Here is a 15,545-nt window from a genome sequence, read left to right as displayed (position 1 = left end):
ACCGCCTTCTTTAACAGGTATTATGTTCCCTAAAGTAGTCTAGCGGCAGGGGTCCATCCATGGACTACTCAGGGTCTCCACCAATCAAAAACTGCCAAATGATCGAACTTGCTAGAAGGGGCCGAATGTTTGCCCCTTCAGGGAATTCGCGCGATCTAAGAAATGTTTACTGAAGTTTACCCGGTGGTCTCATGTCCTTGCCACCGACCACGTGTTGCTACATGGTTCCACGCTACAGAGTAAATTGCAACGGCCTAATTTGATGTTCATTGATCATGACAAGTGGCATCTAGAGCATCCATGGATGTGAGGTATTACTATAGGCCTATATTTGGGCCGGGGATCTCCCTAGTAGGGGCGACTATATTGTAGGGGGCGTGGCACAGAGCACCATGCCCTAGGGATTTACCTTACCTATCTTGTACTCCGTAGGTAGTAAGTATATACAGCTTATGAGTCAACTCTAATCGCACTACTCGTGCAACACAGTCTAATAATTTTTCAATAATCTATTCAATAATTGGGCTTGAAATCCTTTATGTCTGAAATCATCCAAAGAAAAAATAAAACCCAGACCCTCACCGTCTGGTCTGTTTCTTGGATATCGGGCATGGGTGATTAATAACCGAAAATCTAGTCAAATAATGTGTTACCAAGGAGAAATCGTAGCATCCACGACTGAGATGTATCTTGATTAAGAAAGCTCATTCTAATAAACCAGCAGCCACTGTTGAGCCCCCGCGCGCAGGACAACCCTGGTCGGTGCTTCCAGAGGAACAGCTTGATCCATCTCAACCACAACACGCACCACGACACCCGGACCCACAATCTTAGGGCGTTTCTTGATAGCCGCTCCTGATGCTTTGTCCAGAGAGGCAACCAGCTTGCTGATGCGACCAGGTACATGTAGACGGCCACGGTGCACATCCACTTGCATGGGCATCAGGTGTTCGAAGGCCAGTACCTTGGCGGTGAAAGAAGTGATGGTAGGAATGGGGGAGGAAGGACGGCAGACAACGTCGCCGGAACGGAGGTGAATTGGGTCGATATTGGCGATGTTTAAAACGACGTTTTGACCTGCCACGGCCCAGTCACTCGGCTGGCTGTCCACCTCCAAACTGCGCACTGTTGCTGTTTCACCACTGGGCATGATCAGGATATGGTCACCCATCTGTAAGCTGCCTGCGTCGATACGGCCAGAAATGGAAAGCGGACTTTGCACGCCACCTCGGAAGACATCGCCAATAGTCATACGCAAAGGCTTTTCGAGAGCATGTGTGTATGGCTCCGACGTTTCCAGCTCTTCAATCAATGTGTGACCTTTGTACCAGGACGCATGAGGATCGTTAGTCCGTCGAGAAATGTTGTCTCCGAAAACTCCTGAGCAGGGCACAAACGAAATGTTGCTGTCCTGGAAGCCTGCAGTTGTCAAGAACGCGGAGATCTGCTGTTCAATCTCCTCGAATCGTTCACGATCCCATTGCACAGTGTCCATCTTGTTCACAGCCACCACAATCTTTTGAACGCCCATGCTGCGCACCAGCAGAGCATGCTCCTTAGTCTGACCCTTCAAGCCCGACTCGAAACTGCCCACACTAGAATCGATGACCAGAACAGCAAAGTCTGCCTGACTGGCACCAGCGATCATGTTCGGGACGAAATCACGGTGACCTGGTGCATCCACAATGGTAAAGGCTGTCTTGTCTGTCTCAAATTGATTGGTGGCGATATCTATCGTCACGCCCCGTGCTCTTTCCTCCGACCCTTGGTCTAGGACCCAGGCTAGCGCGAATGAGCCCTTGCCAATCTTCTCGGCCTCTCGCCGATACCTATCAAGAGTGCGTTGGTCGATAGCACCTTGATCTGCTAACAACCGTCCCATGAGAGTGCTCTTTCCTGCATCAACGTGACCTATATTGGATACGAGTCAGCCTAGGCCCGCGCCTTCTAGCTAGTGGACGTTGACCTACCAATAACCACAAAGTTTGCGGACCGCTTGCGGGTGGACTTCTTGTACTCTGATATCACATCAAGGTTCTTGCTCTTGACAGTCACTTTATCTTCCACTGAGAGTTCCTTCACGCCATCTGCCAGATCAGACTGGCCTTTCTTCACCGCTGCCGATTTCGTTGCCGCTGATTTCGATTTCATACCTGCATATTATTAGGCAATTGCCTTTAAGCCTTCCTGCGGATCGCCAAACCTTTCGCTGCGTTCTGTGCATTGAGAACGACATCGTCGGGGCTGGGTGCTGCAAAGTCAAAAGGTTCAGCATGATCCTGTCCATAGATCCTCAACAGGTCTGAGCTGGTGGAGTGTAAGTGGCTGGGCTCAGCTGCTGTCGGACCAGTTGCTGCGCCAACGATAGTGCTGGCAAATGTCGAGGGCGAGGCTCGAATAGTAGGCATTGTTTGCTGTGGTTCTGGTTCTTCTTTCGCCTCAAGCACCACCCTTTGCATTGATCCGGAAAGCTCGGGCACTGATGGCCTTTTGGTCTCGGCTTCGGGCCGTTTCGGTATCGGATGTGAAGAGGCGCTTGGCGTTGCCAAACGACGAAGAGACCCAGGACCCTCTGGAGCTTTTGGTGTGGACCTCCCGCTAGCTGCAAGCCTGTCACGAAGGGAGCGCGATGTACCCGAGTGATCGAGAGGCGTTGGTTGTTCGAGCTTGGGGGTTGATGGAGTCGGAGTCTCCGACAGAGATGGTGCCTTTTCGCCCTCTTTCTTCTTCCGGGCTGCAGCTAGGGCGGCTAATTTGGAAAGTTTTCCACCATTCTCCGGTGCACCACCCAAGAGCCCCAAACGTGGATAAAGCGGCTCAATCAAGATCTCCGACTTCCGATGAGAGGGAATGTTGAGCCAGGGACAATCGCGAAAGAAATCGGCAGCCGAGAAGTGTGCGGTAGAGGGAGGAGCAGGGTATGCTGGCACTGGAAGACCTGTTAGAACATTGTTCAAACTTCTATGGCATCAGTGTCGACTCTCTATAGATCAAATGGGGCGTATTTGCACCAGATACACACATTTTCATTTGCAAGAAACAGTAGCACTCATGATCGTGGCGCGCAAAATAATGTTGTGCCCAAACCCCGAGCCCAGCGACGACACTTTGGGAGAACCATTATCCCATGAACATTGCTTACCTGGTTGGATCTTCGATTTCTGCAGCTTCGCAGCCTCCTTTTCTCTCTTTCCTGCATGTAGAACCTCGGTTAGCCGAATCAAAACAAACAATTGAACGCGGAAACCCGCGATAGGCAATACGACGAAATTGGCATATCAGCGCAAATTCAACATACCCCTCAAATAATTGACCGACTTGTCGATATCATTGTAGTAGTGCCACAATGCGTCTTGGACTTCTTCTTTCGTGGCGGTCACTGACGGTTGCCCGGCACGGAGCTGTTGCAAAACAGCGGTAGTACACTGTTGCAAGAACTCCTGTTCCTCGGGGTCAGCGAGTTCGTCGTCATCGTCATAGAAATCATCATCGTCGTAGTCGACATCCTTAATACGGTGTCGCGACATTACGGCGTTAGGAGGTGGGGTAATGAACGAGGGGTTCGTCAGTGACGACGAAGGAACCGTAATATAGGATCAATACGCCAGACCGCCTTCCTCACCGCCTTCCTAATACAGTGACAGTCCACACCTACGTAAGTTTGAGCACCTACCTCTATTCTGCCTGCTCTAGTCCCACCAATCAAAGACCCAGATGTATGGTCGGTATGACTGTTTAGGACAAATCAAGCAGGCGGCGGAACTTTCTAGAAAGGCGGTATCCAAAAGGCAGCTTATGGACTGTAACCGTCGTGTCTTCAAGTGGCTCTGCGGAGCCATTTCCGCTCTAGTCTCCTATCTGTTGACGGGCACCACCCTTCCTGGAGGTACATCGATGTTCGTATTTTAAAAGCATTAAATGATTCACGCTGACAATACATATGCGATGGTAACGGGCCCAAGCCCCCTCAGTTTATAGACCTGGTAATCAGACCTCATGGACATCAGCGTGTCGCAGATTGGTACTTTGAAGAACAGAGTCGACTTTGTCTGAGCCAGACGAGGTCAAGTGATGTACTCAATGGACTAGACTACTCGAAGACCAAGCATCAATGTTCCCTGGCCGACTATTCTTTCCCTGCATTTAATTGTAACTTGATTATAAGTTGTTATATGGCGAATAAATCAAGCCGGCTGGTCGCTGATGTATAGTCATAATTATGCGAGGAGACCGTACGGACCTCCGCTTAATTTGCCGCGTGGAACATCTTTGCATCTAAACACTCCGCTCGAGGAGAGTACCCCGGATGTCTTGGCCGATCAAAATGCCTCTGTCGACTTGTCGAGCTGGGGAAATGGGGGCGATTTATGTACACGCCAAGCCAACCTCAGGATTGCCGAGGTGGTACCCTGGCACCTTGGGAGTTAGCAAGTACCTATACCTTGTCTATTCGAAAGGTGAGTTGATCACCTCTAACGGTTTGAGCTCTTGCGACATGCATCCATATATGACGCTGCAAGAGCCAAAAGCCACATGGAAAAGTAAATAAAAGGTAAAAGTATTTATTCATCTAAGTGGACTACCTCCAAAAAAGTCACCGGCACCAGGTCCAGCAAAGCTCCCATTACTCGGGGTCAAGGCAATCGATCGCCTGAAAGCCTGACGAGGGGTAGTAGGAGCGCTGGGGGATCCAACAATGGGTGCGGCCGAGGTTGGGGGGACGGGCGCCACGGACCGTGTGTCCGGGGTGCTCGGGGTGTTGCGACCGCTGTCATTCTGCATCGTGACAGCAGTGCCAGGTCGAGAGAGAACGGTCATGTTGCCTCCGTTTTTAGGAGGCGGGCGGAATCCTAACTTCGAGCCCTCGCGGAAGATCTCTTCAAGCATTTGTGTCACAATACCTGCGTCTTCATATTCCTGGAACTTTTTCCAGAGACGCAAAGCCATACGAGCATCTTCAATTGAATCATGACCTTGTACGGTTTCGGGGGCAGGTTCCTCTTGGATATGTTCCTTGAAGACAGCCCAGGCCAGGTACCTGAGACTGAGACGCCGGTTCTTCCCGGGGTGGAAGAAGAGGTACTGTGTGTCCACGGTTTGTGCCTTGGGCACTTGAATGTTGATTTTCCGGAAATCGGAGGCTAGTCCGTGACCAACGAATATGCATCCGAGGTTTAGAAGCAGCCAAAGCTTCTTATAGGCAACCTTGAGTGGGACAAGATTGTGTTCACTGGTTCGTGGATCCAGGTCACCAGGCTTGATGCCGGAATATTGTGTCACATAGTCCACAATTGGCTCGCGGATGGTGATATAGTCATCAATAAAGGGAACTCCTTCTTGGACACCCATACCGCGCAAGACTGAAACACGGGCCAGCCCGCTCTTGTTGGGACGCACCATTTCCTGTGACCCGTCCGCCTTCACGTCAATCTCAGCTTTTTCTAGATCAACGAACTCGGTATCCAATGCGACTGGTGTACCGGCCTGTGGCATTTCCTCCTCGGTGAGAGTGTGACATGACTCAACCTGACGGGCCCCACTACAAGAACTCGAGTGTTAGCGTTTATATTCAATCTCCAAACGTAATCACATTTCAAAACTTACTTCAAAGACCATTCTCGGAATAGCAAAGTTTTGTCGAGGAGGTTCTTCCAAGAGTCGTCGAGGACATGGCGCGGATCCCTCACTTGGTAAGCCAGGACACAAGGTTGTTTCCAAGGCTGTGTAAATCGGAGTGCTTCATCTCTGTCGACCTCCGTGACCAAGAAGTCGTTGAAGAGGTGCCATTTGGGTTGTTCTTGGGACTCAGAACCTGAGATGGAGACATTGACGAAAGACACTAAATGGGGTTTTTGATGTTCCGGGATGTCGATCTCCGCAACCAAGCCAACCAGATCATATACCATCAGCCCTGGTGTCTGATTTTGCATTCGGAGGTGAAGATCATCACCCTCGAAGCACATCACTTGTCCATTGGCATCAACGAGAACACCAACGGCGTCCGGCAACCACCCTGGGATTGCCCAAAGCCGACGACAGATAGGGCTGGTCAGGGCGGCATTGAGAATGAGAACCAAAGGCATGCGGTGAATGGTCTTGCGAATGGTCACTTGCTGATAACGACGACAATAATTGCACCATCCTCGGTTTTGTGTCTCTCGCTCGATACTTGCACGTAGGATATTGGAAAAGCGGAATAGCGGGTTCCGTCGTGCGTGTTTGATGTCAATATTCGGGTAAATCAGCTCATTGGCGAGTGAATTGCCAGGGCGCACAATTTCGTTCTGGCAGAACATGCACCGAATAGACTCAGACGCTATAGTGGCTAAGCGCTGATCGAGGTCTTCGGAACTAGGTTGAATCATCCGGAAGTCTTGAGCTATTTGAGTCAGGAAGAATCGATTGACTGCTTGAATAGCAGTTGAGAGCGATTTGTTAGTAAGGTTCTCCTCCAGGAGACCCAGATTTGAGGCTTCTCGGAAGCTGCTGAATGTCTTGAGAAGGTTGGTGGCCTGACAATTTTGCCCGCTCGCTTTTTCAAGCATGTCGAATAAATAGCCCAGTTCACACAACAGACAGTGTTCAAATATGCACGATCCGGCTGCATGATTCAGGGCGAGATTTCGGAAAAGCGGAATGAATTTGAGAAGCTGGAGAAGAGAATTGGTAAAGGAGTTTGAGATGTGAGTCTCAAGTCCAGAGAATGAGGTCTTGTTGTAGAATCTGTAGACAACGTTAGCGAAGAGGAGTGAATGAGTTGGGAGAAAAGGCCGTACCTGAAATCGAAATCATCTACACCGAATCGGCTGTATTTGATCTCTACATTGCTATATTTAAGTAATGGATCGTCATCGCTCTCTCCGTTGATCTTCGCCCCTGCCAATGCCTCTGCGGCATCGCCAACCAAGCCGTCTGACTTGCTGTAGTCCCGAGCCTTTTCACTCAAAAACTTCGGTGCAATAAGAGCGGGCTCTGCCGTGGTCAGTGCGCGAGTGTTTTCTATTTGGTATCGACGAGTCTTTCTTGGGTTTGGAGCATGGTGACCCATTTCTGCGGGGCGTAAATACGGCAACATGGACTGATCCAACGGAGCTGGCGGACTGCCAACCTCAAAAACCAAATGACTTGGCCATGCTGAAAAGAGACGTTCGTGATAATAAGGCATACCAACCACGTTCAACGGAGATTCGGGGGACAAATCCACTTGAGGGGATCGTGTAGGGACATCGGCAAATTCTGTCTCCTTGCTCAATTCATTAAAATGAACCTTCGTCGGAGAGCCCCATAGGTGGATGGAGCACTCGGCATCGTTAATAGCCAATGCTTCTCCTGATGGTGACAGGTCAATGCCAAGCACAAGTGACACATTGGCTTGTCTCAAGTTGACCGAGTTGGGGTTCATGAGGTCTATCACTTGGAGTTGACCTGTTTGTGAAGCCACGAAGCTGGTCGTGTGAAGTTTAGGATGCATGCGCACGTACGCTGCTCCAGCATGGAACGGAATCGGAGGTAAAGGTGTCAAGGTTTTCAAGTCGTAAACGTTGGCTAGAGGGTCCACGATTGGGGATCCGAGGTGGCGGACCGAGAAGCCGCAGGTGACCAGTAGGTCATTTCGCGCGTCCATGTCATTAACACCTGTTCCGTGAGCTTTCCATGACTTGACAACACTGAAGTCTGAGAGACTGAGTGCATTGACTGATCCAGTATCTGTTGCAGCGCAGAGATATCGACTCTTTTTCATCATCGTGTAGCCGTGCTCCGTGGGCAGCTTATCGACGATTGTGCCCTTATCAATATCTACAGTGAACATGACGCGCTGGGATCCGGCGACAAGAATCCGATTCGTTTGGGCGGTGAAACTCATGCAACGGAGGTCAACCATTTCATCGTGAGTAAGGTGCCACTGTGTCAAGCCCCGTCGGGTGATCATGTGTACACTCTTTGATGATAGCGATATCACACCTCTTTCGTGGAATATTATTTGCCGTACTGAACCTTCAGCAACTGGATGGGCACGAACAGAGGTATAACGTTGCAGCTCAGGCCCGTAAAAGGAAGAGACCCTGCCCTGAGGGATCGAACGCACTCATCAGCGTCCCGCCTGCGAAATCGTCCCGACATCAGCACTCACATATTCGTTGCCTGTCCATAAAAGTTCCATCATATCGTCAAATGCCGTCGCCGTTGCCACGGTGGGCATAGCATGCGGGCTCGGCGGCGGCATTGGAATACGCGACAGCTCATCCCAATCGGCCTCCATCCTTGCAGTGGACTCTCAGGTCCAACTCCAATGCCGTTGTTATCTTGTGTTTTCTCTCTTTTCTTCGATGTGCCGACCTGATGGAGCCTGGTGTAAACTGCTGTCTTCACCCACGTGGGAACACAGCGAGTGTGGGCATCGTTCGGCGCGAGGGACGCGATTGCGGGGAAGCTCTCAGACGATCTGGCGGTGGGATTTTGACACCGTGAGGGATTTGGATTCGAAAGGGCACCAAACTTGACAGTTGACGCTCGGCTCGAAATGCCTGACGCGACGAAACACGTAACGGTCGGACTCCAACTACTATGCAGCCTGCCGGCGAGGAACAGGAACGGTGAGATGCTGGTAACATCACGTGATGGAAGACAAGGTCGGCGGGACCAATACAAACTTGAGAGTGAAGATCACTTCCGTCAACAGTGATTACTTGGTTTTTCTTTTTCAAGTGAAGCAGGACAATCGAGTCTTAAATTGACTCTCTTTGCAAGAGAAAGTCGGCTACATGTGTAGAGAGTCCTGGTGATACCCAGGTACAACACATGTGGCGAATGGCCCAAGGTCGCTAAGAATCACATTCAATATTGGATAATATAAGAGCTTTTCTTTCCCTGGATGAGTGTATTGAGAAGGTGCACACTCCGTTTGGACATAAAAATAAGGGTGGCTTTGAAACCTGATCTTTGACGACTATGACAGCCTGCCATTGTACACAAGCGAACCACACAAGCCGGATGAAGTTGTTCACTTTGGAGGGGATTAACATTCACGAAGATTCAGAGCTCCCTGCGCTGTGGTAAGAGATAGAGGCAACTTCTTCAAGGTGCACGATGTTGTGTCGCGGAAGAGTCTGGACCATTGAATACTTTCTCGATCTCCAACCAGTCAATATAGTCAACGCCGGTGAGTGGTAATGTCGGATTGTGGAAACTGGAATAAATCCCCTCTGCTTCACCGGACAAATCTAGATTCCAGTCTCCTTGCATATCAAACGTCGCGTCTGGAACATCCATATTAGACCATGGCTCAAGTAACCTGATCTCATCTTGATGAACACTCCGACCACTTGAGGCCACAGCCATATATGGTGGTGAGCCCGAGCAGGTCATCAATCCATCTTGTCTCGAGCCTAGACTTGCTGCAAACGTCTGGGTCCTTCCGTGTGGGCCTGCATCGCTGTGCGAGGCATCTGCATTGAAAGAGTGGTTCGGCCAAACATGCGAGCAAGATCGTGCAATATCCTGAAGGCGTCTCTCGGCAGCCAGATTTCCAGACTGTGATAGAAACTGGAGCACACTGTATGCTCGGTCAAGTGCTGGTGGTGGTTGGCTCTGTGATCTGTCCAAGAAACCTACCATAACCAGAACAAATGCAGCGGAGAATGTTGCATCCAGATCGAAAAAGCCATAACGGGCTTGGGGTGATGTGTTAGCTCTTGATCTTGACGAACATGCGAAACAGAATTTGGTGGGAAGTATCCGTTAACTAGAGCACAGGGAAGACTCACGAATTGTCTGCTGGCGACGAAGTGATTCGAGTATTGCGAGACTTCTGGTGGCTGCCTCGTCACATGTATCACACAGACGCAGCAGCATGCTGGGTGCTGTATCAGATGACTGCGACTGTTGTTTGCTCTGAGCTTCAAACCGAGCTCTTTGAAGTAATATTGGCCGTGTGCACAGGATGATAGCCTGACAATGAGTCAAAAATAAAACTCATAATATGCTCTGCTTGGGGATAGTCTCACCTGGAAAAGCATTAAGTATAACGATGCGCCTGTGCGACTTACCGATTGCAAAGGTCGATTGAAGTCCAACATCAAAGACTTAGGAAATGACCGGCCTGTGTCATGCAGTTCTTGAAGAATTTGCTGGATCTTTTGGACCAGTTCCACTTGGGTGATTGACTTATTGCCATAAAGAGCTGTTTAAGGTGTTTTAGCACGAAGTTCGGGGCTCAATGGGCTTTAGCTTACTCGACATTATATCGTCAGTGACGCGCGCAATACGAACATTGATACTAAGGGCAACTGGTGACTGGAACCCCATCGCGTTCCCCGGGAGTTCAGTGCGTAGCTGTCGTTCATCAGCCCCTGCAGCCAGTCCGAGTCCCGAAGAGAGGCGCCTGGAAGTGTAAGTTGGTTTCAAAACCACTAAATTTGCCAAAAATAACCTACCTATCGAGCATGTACACTGTCCACCATAGTCTTAATCTGTGGGCGCTCTGGGAAGGGAGGCAGCGTTGGTCGATTTCCCGTAGGTTGCACCCAAGAGCAATAGCAAGCCGCAGTGCGAGTCCAATCTACCACATGTCAATGATACCGTGTAAGAACATGGTGGACCTTGCATAACGTACATAGAGATATGCATCATGTTTACGGTCACACCACTGCAGATATGTAGCAATCAGAGTCAGTATCTCGACAGCGATGACACCTTCCCCACCCATATGATGCAATGGAGGAAGACGCTTCAAGGCTTCAGCGAACAGGTCCGTTCCAGGCGTCTGTGATGTTGGATGCTTTACATCCATGAGTTTTGCCATAGCCATGACCAAAAGATATTCTGTGAACCAAGGAGAGTTTATCTGTTGTTGCCTTGTATCTGGGCTTTGGAATAGCAATGTAAGATCGTCTGAGAAAGATCGCGGGTCAAAGAAGTGCTGGCTCACGCCAAGATAAAATAGAAATTGATCAAGCAAGTGCTGCGACTCCTCCAAAGACGGGAAAGATACTCCGGCAACATTGTCAACGAGCTCTTTGACCGATGTCCACTGGGGTAATCGGTCAGCGCAATATTGAAAGTTTGAAGTACATCCATGAAAGCTGCGATCACTGGAATGTGACCTGTCAAGAAGCGATCTGACTTGAGATTCGAATGCAGGCCCGGAGGTCAGGTCCGTTGCTTCACATAGAGTCAGTTCGTATTCGCAAGCAGACCAGGAGAAAGAAGGCGACGCCAAATTACCCGGACTTATAGCAGGATCATTATCGGGATATAATATCTCATCTTGCCTCTGATTATGGGGCTCTGTATTCCCAGGTCTTGAAGAACTTCGTTGTGCAGATTGACAGCCTGGAGTCTCATCTGGTGCTACTGGAGAAGGCAATGAAGAGGCTGGACCCCCTACATACCGAGAGCTGAGCTGCTCCTCATAGGTTCGGACCTTTTCCAAGAGATGTTTCACTTGGCTAGTTGATAGTCAGCAAGACTGGCCGGAGCCTACGATGGGCATGACCATACGCTTCAGAGAACCGTCTGCGACCAGAATGACCAAAATTGCATTCCCAATTGTGTTTGATACAAGCACGACAAGGCTTATCACCGGAACATTTTACTTTGCGTCTTCGACATGTTTCGCATCTGTCTAGTTGTTATCATATGATTCCCCGCAGCCGGAGATGCAGACGCCTTACGCACTTACGCGTTGGTAGATCGCGGATTAGAGCCTGTCATGGTATGCAAAAAGTCCGCGTATAGCTGATATTTGATATTTGATATTGATGTTGATAGTCATATTCTAGTCACAGGTGTAAAAACGTGGACTGCATGGATCGGCTGTTCACCCGAGGCTGCGGGGGACATCGGCCTGGATATCCGAGGGCCCCGCAATCGAGCAATCGAGCAATCGAGGAGAATCAAACACTTCCAGATTGAATAATACCATCAACATGAGGATGGGTTGATATCTGCGCTCGGAGTGGAGTCTTCCCCAGCGAAAAACAAAAGGACCGCCTCCGCTGCTGTCTTGGAGTCATCATCTTCATCTTTTCCAGGCACAACAGAGCGTCTGATGTTTTCTAGATATGAGGCAAGCAAATCTTCAGGCCATTGGAATTGTCTGGCAAATTGATGACATAGTTCGGCAGTTGCGAACGCATCGAATTCAAAATGTCCTTGGAATGTGAGAACCTGGCCGGGCTTGTAGAGGCCCTGGATTGGACATTTAAGGCTGCTACCGATATTGAGCCACGGTTCAGGTAACATCGTCCCCTTTCTCTCCGGAAGTGGTGTGTCTTCTGGTGAAGATATCACGGCATCGCCGTGGATTATCTGAATATGGAGTGGCTGTTCTGGAGTAAACCGAGCTAGAGGCGGGAAGTTGGAGACGAAAGCCGGGTTCAAGGTGATAGGGTGCATGCCTATTTCATGGCCATCAGATGAAGGTTCGACAGATATTTTGAACGAGGATCCTTGGCACGTATAGCTTTTGTCACTTGCGAGCAGGGCTTGAGCTATAAGCTGATGTCCAAAACAAGACCCGAAAATTTTGACCATAGGATAGTTGGCATACACCCTCTCAATGAAAGATTGCAAGCCTGCGATCCAGTGTAGGTTGTCATATACTGCGGCCGCTGCTCCAGTGACCAGAATTGCATCAACAGGTCCTGGGAAGCCAGGGGGCCGATTTTCCGTCGGCAACCAACGGCTGACTCGTAAGGACTCAAGATGTGGGAATGACCCCCCGACAACGTCGAATGCAGTGATGTGAACACTTAGAGGCCCTCTGTTCTGGTGGTATTCGCTTGCATTGATGCGATCTGCAGCCGCAGTGAGAAGAAATTTGAATTGTGAGCTGTACAATCCTCGTCTGGCGTAGACAGGGTAGCAAGGAACGTCGGTGTCAAGGACAGCAATGTGTATAGGACGTACAGACATGTTGACCAAACATACTAGGGAAGGTTGGAGAAGAGGGGAGAGAACATACAGATTAACCAAACGAAGGACTTTCCATTTGTCACTTGTCGGAAGAGATCCGAAATACTCGGGACTGGTGGCCGACAGATTTATATATCGAATGGCATATTGATGTTTCGTCAAATTCTTTATAATGGAAGTTCCTTCTGGAAAAGTTGATTGAATTCAACGGCATACAGGTTACTATAATTGATATCCACGTTGCTCGTGAGAAATAACCTGTATATATGTACGAACGAGCGAGATTTATTACTTCAAGCTTACCCTTCCGAGAAAATTCCACCTCATTTATATGTTTTGAAGTTGACTACGGAATAAAGGCCTACAATTGACGAGATCAGCCAACACCTATTATCACTTTCCTCCCTATGAAACTTGGCCCCAAAGCTAAGCCTCATTGGCGCCAACCCCGAGGCGTCCCAATAAACTAGAATCCAAAGACCAATAATCATGAACCAGGTCTCGAGACAAGGTAAAAGATCCACAATGTAGATTGCGCGAATTATACTGGGCGTTCAAGCACTGCCGTCATCGGGCGTTGGCCCCCTGCCGCAAAGTACCATATCGTAAAGCGTGAAATACCCCAGGGATAAAAGCCTACCACATCGCACTAAAAGAAACTCCATAGAACCTATCACTCATTCGGAACCATGTCTAGAGCCACATACACCAATGCCCGAATGAACCGTGGGATCACACCAAAAAGCTCTGCACCACGCTATGCCTTGAAAGCACCAGAGCGAGAAGTCGCATTTCGATTAGAACATCTCGCGACGGAGAGGACAACGTTACTCCTCAAGCCACATGGTGATCCGCAGTCGGATCATGCATATAAGATCTCGGATGAAGAGGGCTCTCCCGCATTCACAGCAACTGGTCGGAAATACAATGGTCGCTCCTGTCGAGAACTTCGCGACTCATCTGGGTTACCGTTGTTCGATATTCACACGAAGCCGTTTTCAAATCCTTTGGGTTGGGTTGTCACCTTGCCCGGGAGCAAAATCAGTGACGCAACCATAGCGAAGGCGACACCGAAGTTGACTTGGAATAGCATCAACTTGGTCTTCTCGTTTCGAAATGGCGCGGCCGAAGACAGGAAAAGCGAGGAAGATAAGCAGTTCACGCTGACAGTTAAGAAACACGGGGAGGCGCTGGCCTTCTTTGATGTTGTGGATGGGGATAGGAGGATCGCAGAATTGCGCGAGAGTATCACCCACAATAAAAGGTTGACTTTGAGAAAGATGAAGCGTGGAGTGGGACATCGCCCTGCGTTGGATCTCATTGTGAGTCCTGGTGTGGATATTTCACTAGTAAGACGAGGCATCGACTGTACCTGAGAAATATCAGCTAACGCATAGTAGGTAACGGTAATTGCGGTCATTGTGTCTGACTGGTTCTTTGGATCGGGCTAAGCGTGTGGCAGAGAGGGTTGATTTTTATAGAGATTCGAGCAGCTGTTGGTTATAGATCTGATAGAGAAACGTTGAGATACTGCTAAATGTATAACGCACGAGACCAAGTTAAACTCTTCACAGAGACAAAATAGATCATTCGTCAAACACTGGATTATCCAACCACGCGCTGATCTTGGCTAAAGCAGAAACATCATGCTCTTTTCTCGATGTATTGTGGTCCTTGATTTCTCCATCTATCCACCCGGGGGTCCCTCTAATATGCTTCAAATAGGTCCCAATAGGCTGACATCCGCCAAAATCCGTCAAAATAGGCATGCCTTCCTTGCTCACCAGAATGTTTTGGGGAGTCAGGTCGTTGTGGGCCAATCCACGTGTATGAAGATGACGGAGAGCCGACTCAAGGGCAGCAATGAAAGACCGCTTCTCAATTGTTCCGACTCGGTTCTTGAGATGATCGTGCAGATCGTATGGATGTTTGTCAATGACAATCCCCATGAAATATCCCCGCAGAACCCGACAGCCGTGATAGCGGATTATGTTCGGGTGCGGGTTCTGAGACAGCGACTGTAGAACTTCAGCCTCTGCTAGCAAGGCTGCTGAGAGTTGAGACAATGCATTGTGTTCCTTCAACACTTTGTACATCTCTAGATCTGGTCGCTTGATGTAGAGATCTCAGTCAGTGTTGCTGGGGCTTGTATCAACTCGACGCCAGGAGCCGGCCATCGTGTGAATACTTCTTCATCGGGAACGCTGCTGAGGGCCTTGGTGACCTGATCAAATGTAATGTCGGCTTTGGGAGTTTCAAGCATGCCATAATAAAAGCCTTCGTTGCTGTCGAACAAGGCGAAAGATGTTTGTTGGGCTTCTCCTGTCTCATCATTGCCTTGCTCCCATACTTTGGTGAGGCCATCCCAGCTGGTTATTTGTGGTGCCATGATAACGGTGAGCGTCTATATCCGTAAGGAGAGTCGGTTGGAATGATTGATACTGGATGGGATTGGAAAGGAGGTTGGGAAGTACTGCCCAGAAGGTAAACAAAGAAAGTGAGGCCTCAAAGGAGGGGGAACAACCAGTACCTGAGGCCCGGGCTCACCAATAAACTACCCTGCCCAGGTGCCCCCGAGGTCCTACATTTTTCGCCCATGTGCCTCAGGGCATCCAAGTTTATCAGAGAGC

At 49.4% G+C, this 15,545-nt stretch overlaps 6 protein-coding genes across 6 annotated transcripts; 1 reads left to right on the top strand and 5 right to left on the bottom strand.

The window, feature by feature from the left end:
• Positions 1–709: 709 nt before the first annotated feature.
• N7489_007405 (putative translation elongation factor EF-1 subunit) lies at positions 710–3,527 on the bottom strand (the record flags this gene model as incomplete). The annotated part of the gene is made up of 5 exons (XM_056713155.1): positions 710–1,911; positions 1,971–2,153; positions 2,204–2,929; positions 3,143–3,193; positions 3,299–3,527. 5 exons carry the CDS (start codon positions 3,525–3,527, stop codon positions 710–712), a joined length of 2,391 nt encoding a protein of 796 aa, XP_056566870.1.
• Positions 3,528–4,566: 1,039 nt separating this feature from the next.
• pan2n2 (poly(A)-specific ribonuclease) lies at positions 4,567–8,260 on the bottom strand (the record flags this gene model as incomplete). Its single annotated transcript, XM_056713154.1, has 4 exons — positions 4,567–5,539; positions 5,605–6,723; positions 6,777–8,068; positions 8,132–8,260. The coding sequence occupies 4 exons, from the start codon at positions 8,258–8,260 to the stop codon at positions 4,567–4,569; spliced, it is 3,513 nt and encodes a 1,170-aa protein (XP_056566869.1).
• An 815-nt stretch (positions 8,261–9,075) lies between these two features.
• Positions 9,076–11,712, bottom strand: N7489_007403 (transcriptional regulator family TF; the record flags this gene model as incomplete). Its single annotated transcript, XM_056713153.1, has 8 exons — positions 9,076–9,671; positions 9,765–9,948; positions 10,047–10,180; positions 10,233–10,381; positions 10,434–10,558; positions 10,613–11,447; positions 11,500–11,619; positions 11,681–11,712. The coding sequence occupies 8 exons, from the start codon at positions 11,710–11,712 to the stop codon at positions 9,076–9,078; spliced, it is 2,175 nt and encodes a 724-aa protein (XP_056566868.1).
• A 210-nt stretch (positions 11,713–11,922) lies between these two features.
• N7489_007402 (type 1 glutamine amidotransferase) lies at positions 11,923–12,915 on the bottom strand (the record flags this gene model as incomplete). The annotated part of the gene is made up of 1 exon (XM_056713152.1): positions 11,923–12,915. One exon carries the CDS (start codon positions 12,913–12,915, stop codon positions 11,923–11,925), a length of 993 nt encoding a protein of 330 aa, XP_056566867.1.
• A 689-nt stretch (positions 12,916–13,604) lies between these two features.
• Positions 13,605–14,366, top strand: N7489_007401 (uncharacterized protein; the record flags this gene model as incomplete). The annotated part of the gene is made up of 2 exons (XM_056713151.1): positions 13,605–14,264; positions 14,316–14,366. The coding sequence occupies 2 exons, from the start codon at positions 13,605–13,607 to the stop codon at positions 14,364–14,366; spliced, it is 711 nt and encodes a 236-aa protein (XP_056566866.1).
• Positions 14,367–14,501: 135 nt separating this feature from the next.
• Positions 14,502–15,304, bottom strand: N7489_007400 (protein kinase family protein; the record flags this gene model as incomplete). The annotated part of the gene is made up of 2 exons (XM_056713150.1): positions 14,502–15,026; positions 15,104–15,304. 2 exons carry the CDS (start codon positions 15,302–15,304, stop codon positions 14,502–14,504), a joined length of 726 nt encoding a protein of 241 aa, XP_056566865.1.
• Positions 15,305–15,545: the final 241 nt, after the last annotated feature.

This window comes from Penicillium chrysogenum, assembly GCF_028827035.1.
Source record: "Penicillium chrysogenum strain IBT 35668 chromosome Unknown utg000004l_segment0_segment0, whole genome shotgun sequence".
NCBI classification, from domain to species: Eukaryota; Fungi; Ascomycota; class Eurotiomycetes; order Eurotiales; family Aspergillaceae; genus Penicillium; species Penicillium chrysogenum.
The sequence above is the reverse complement of the archived record's forward strand: the minus strand, read 5'-3'. Positions and strand labels throughout refer to the sequence as shown.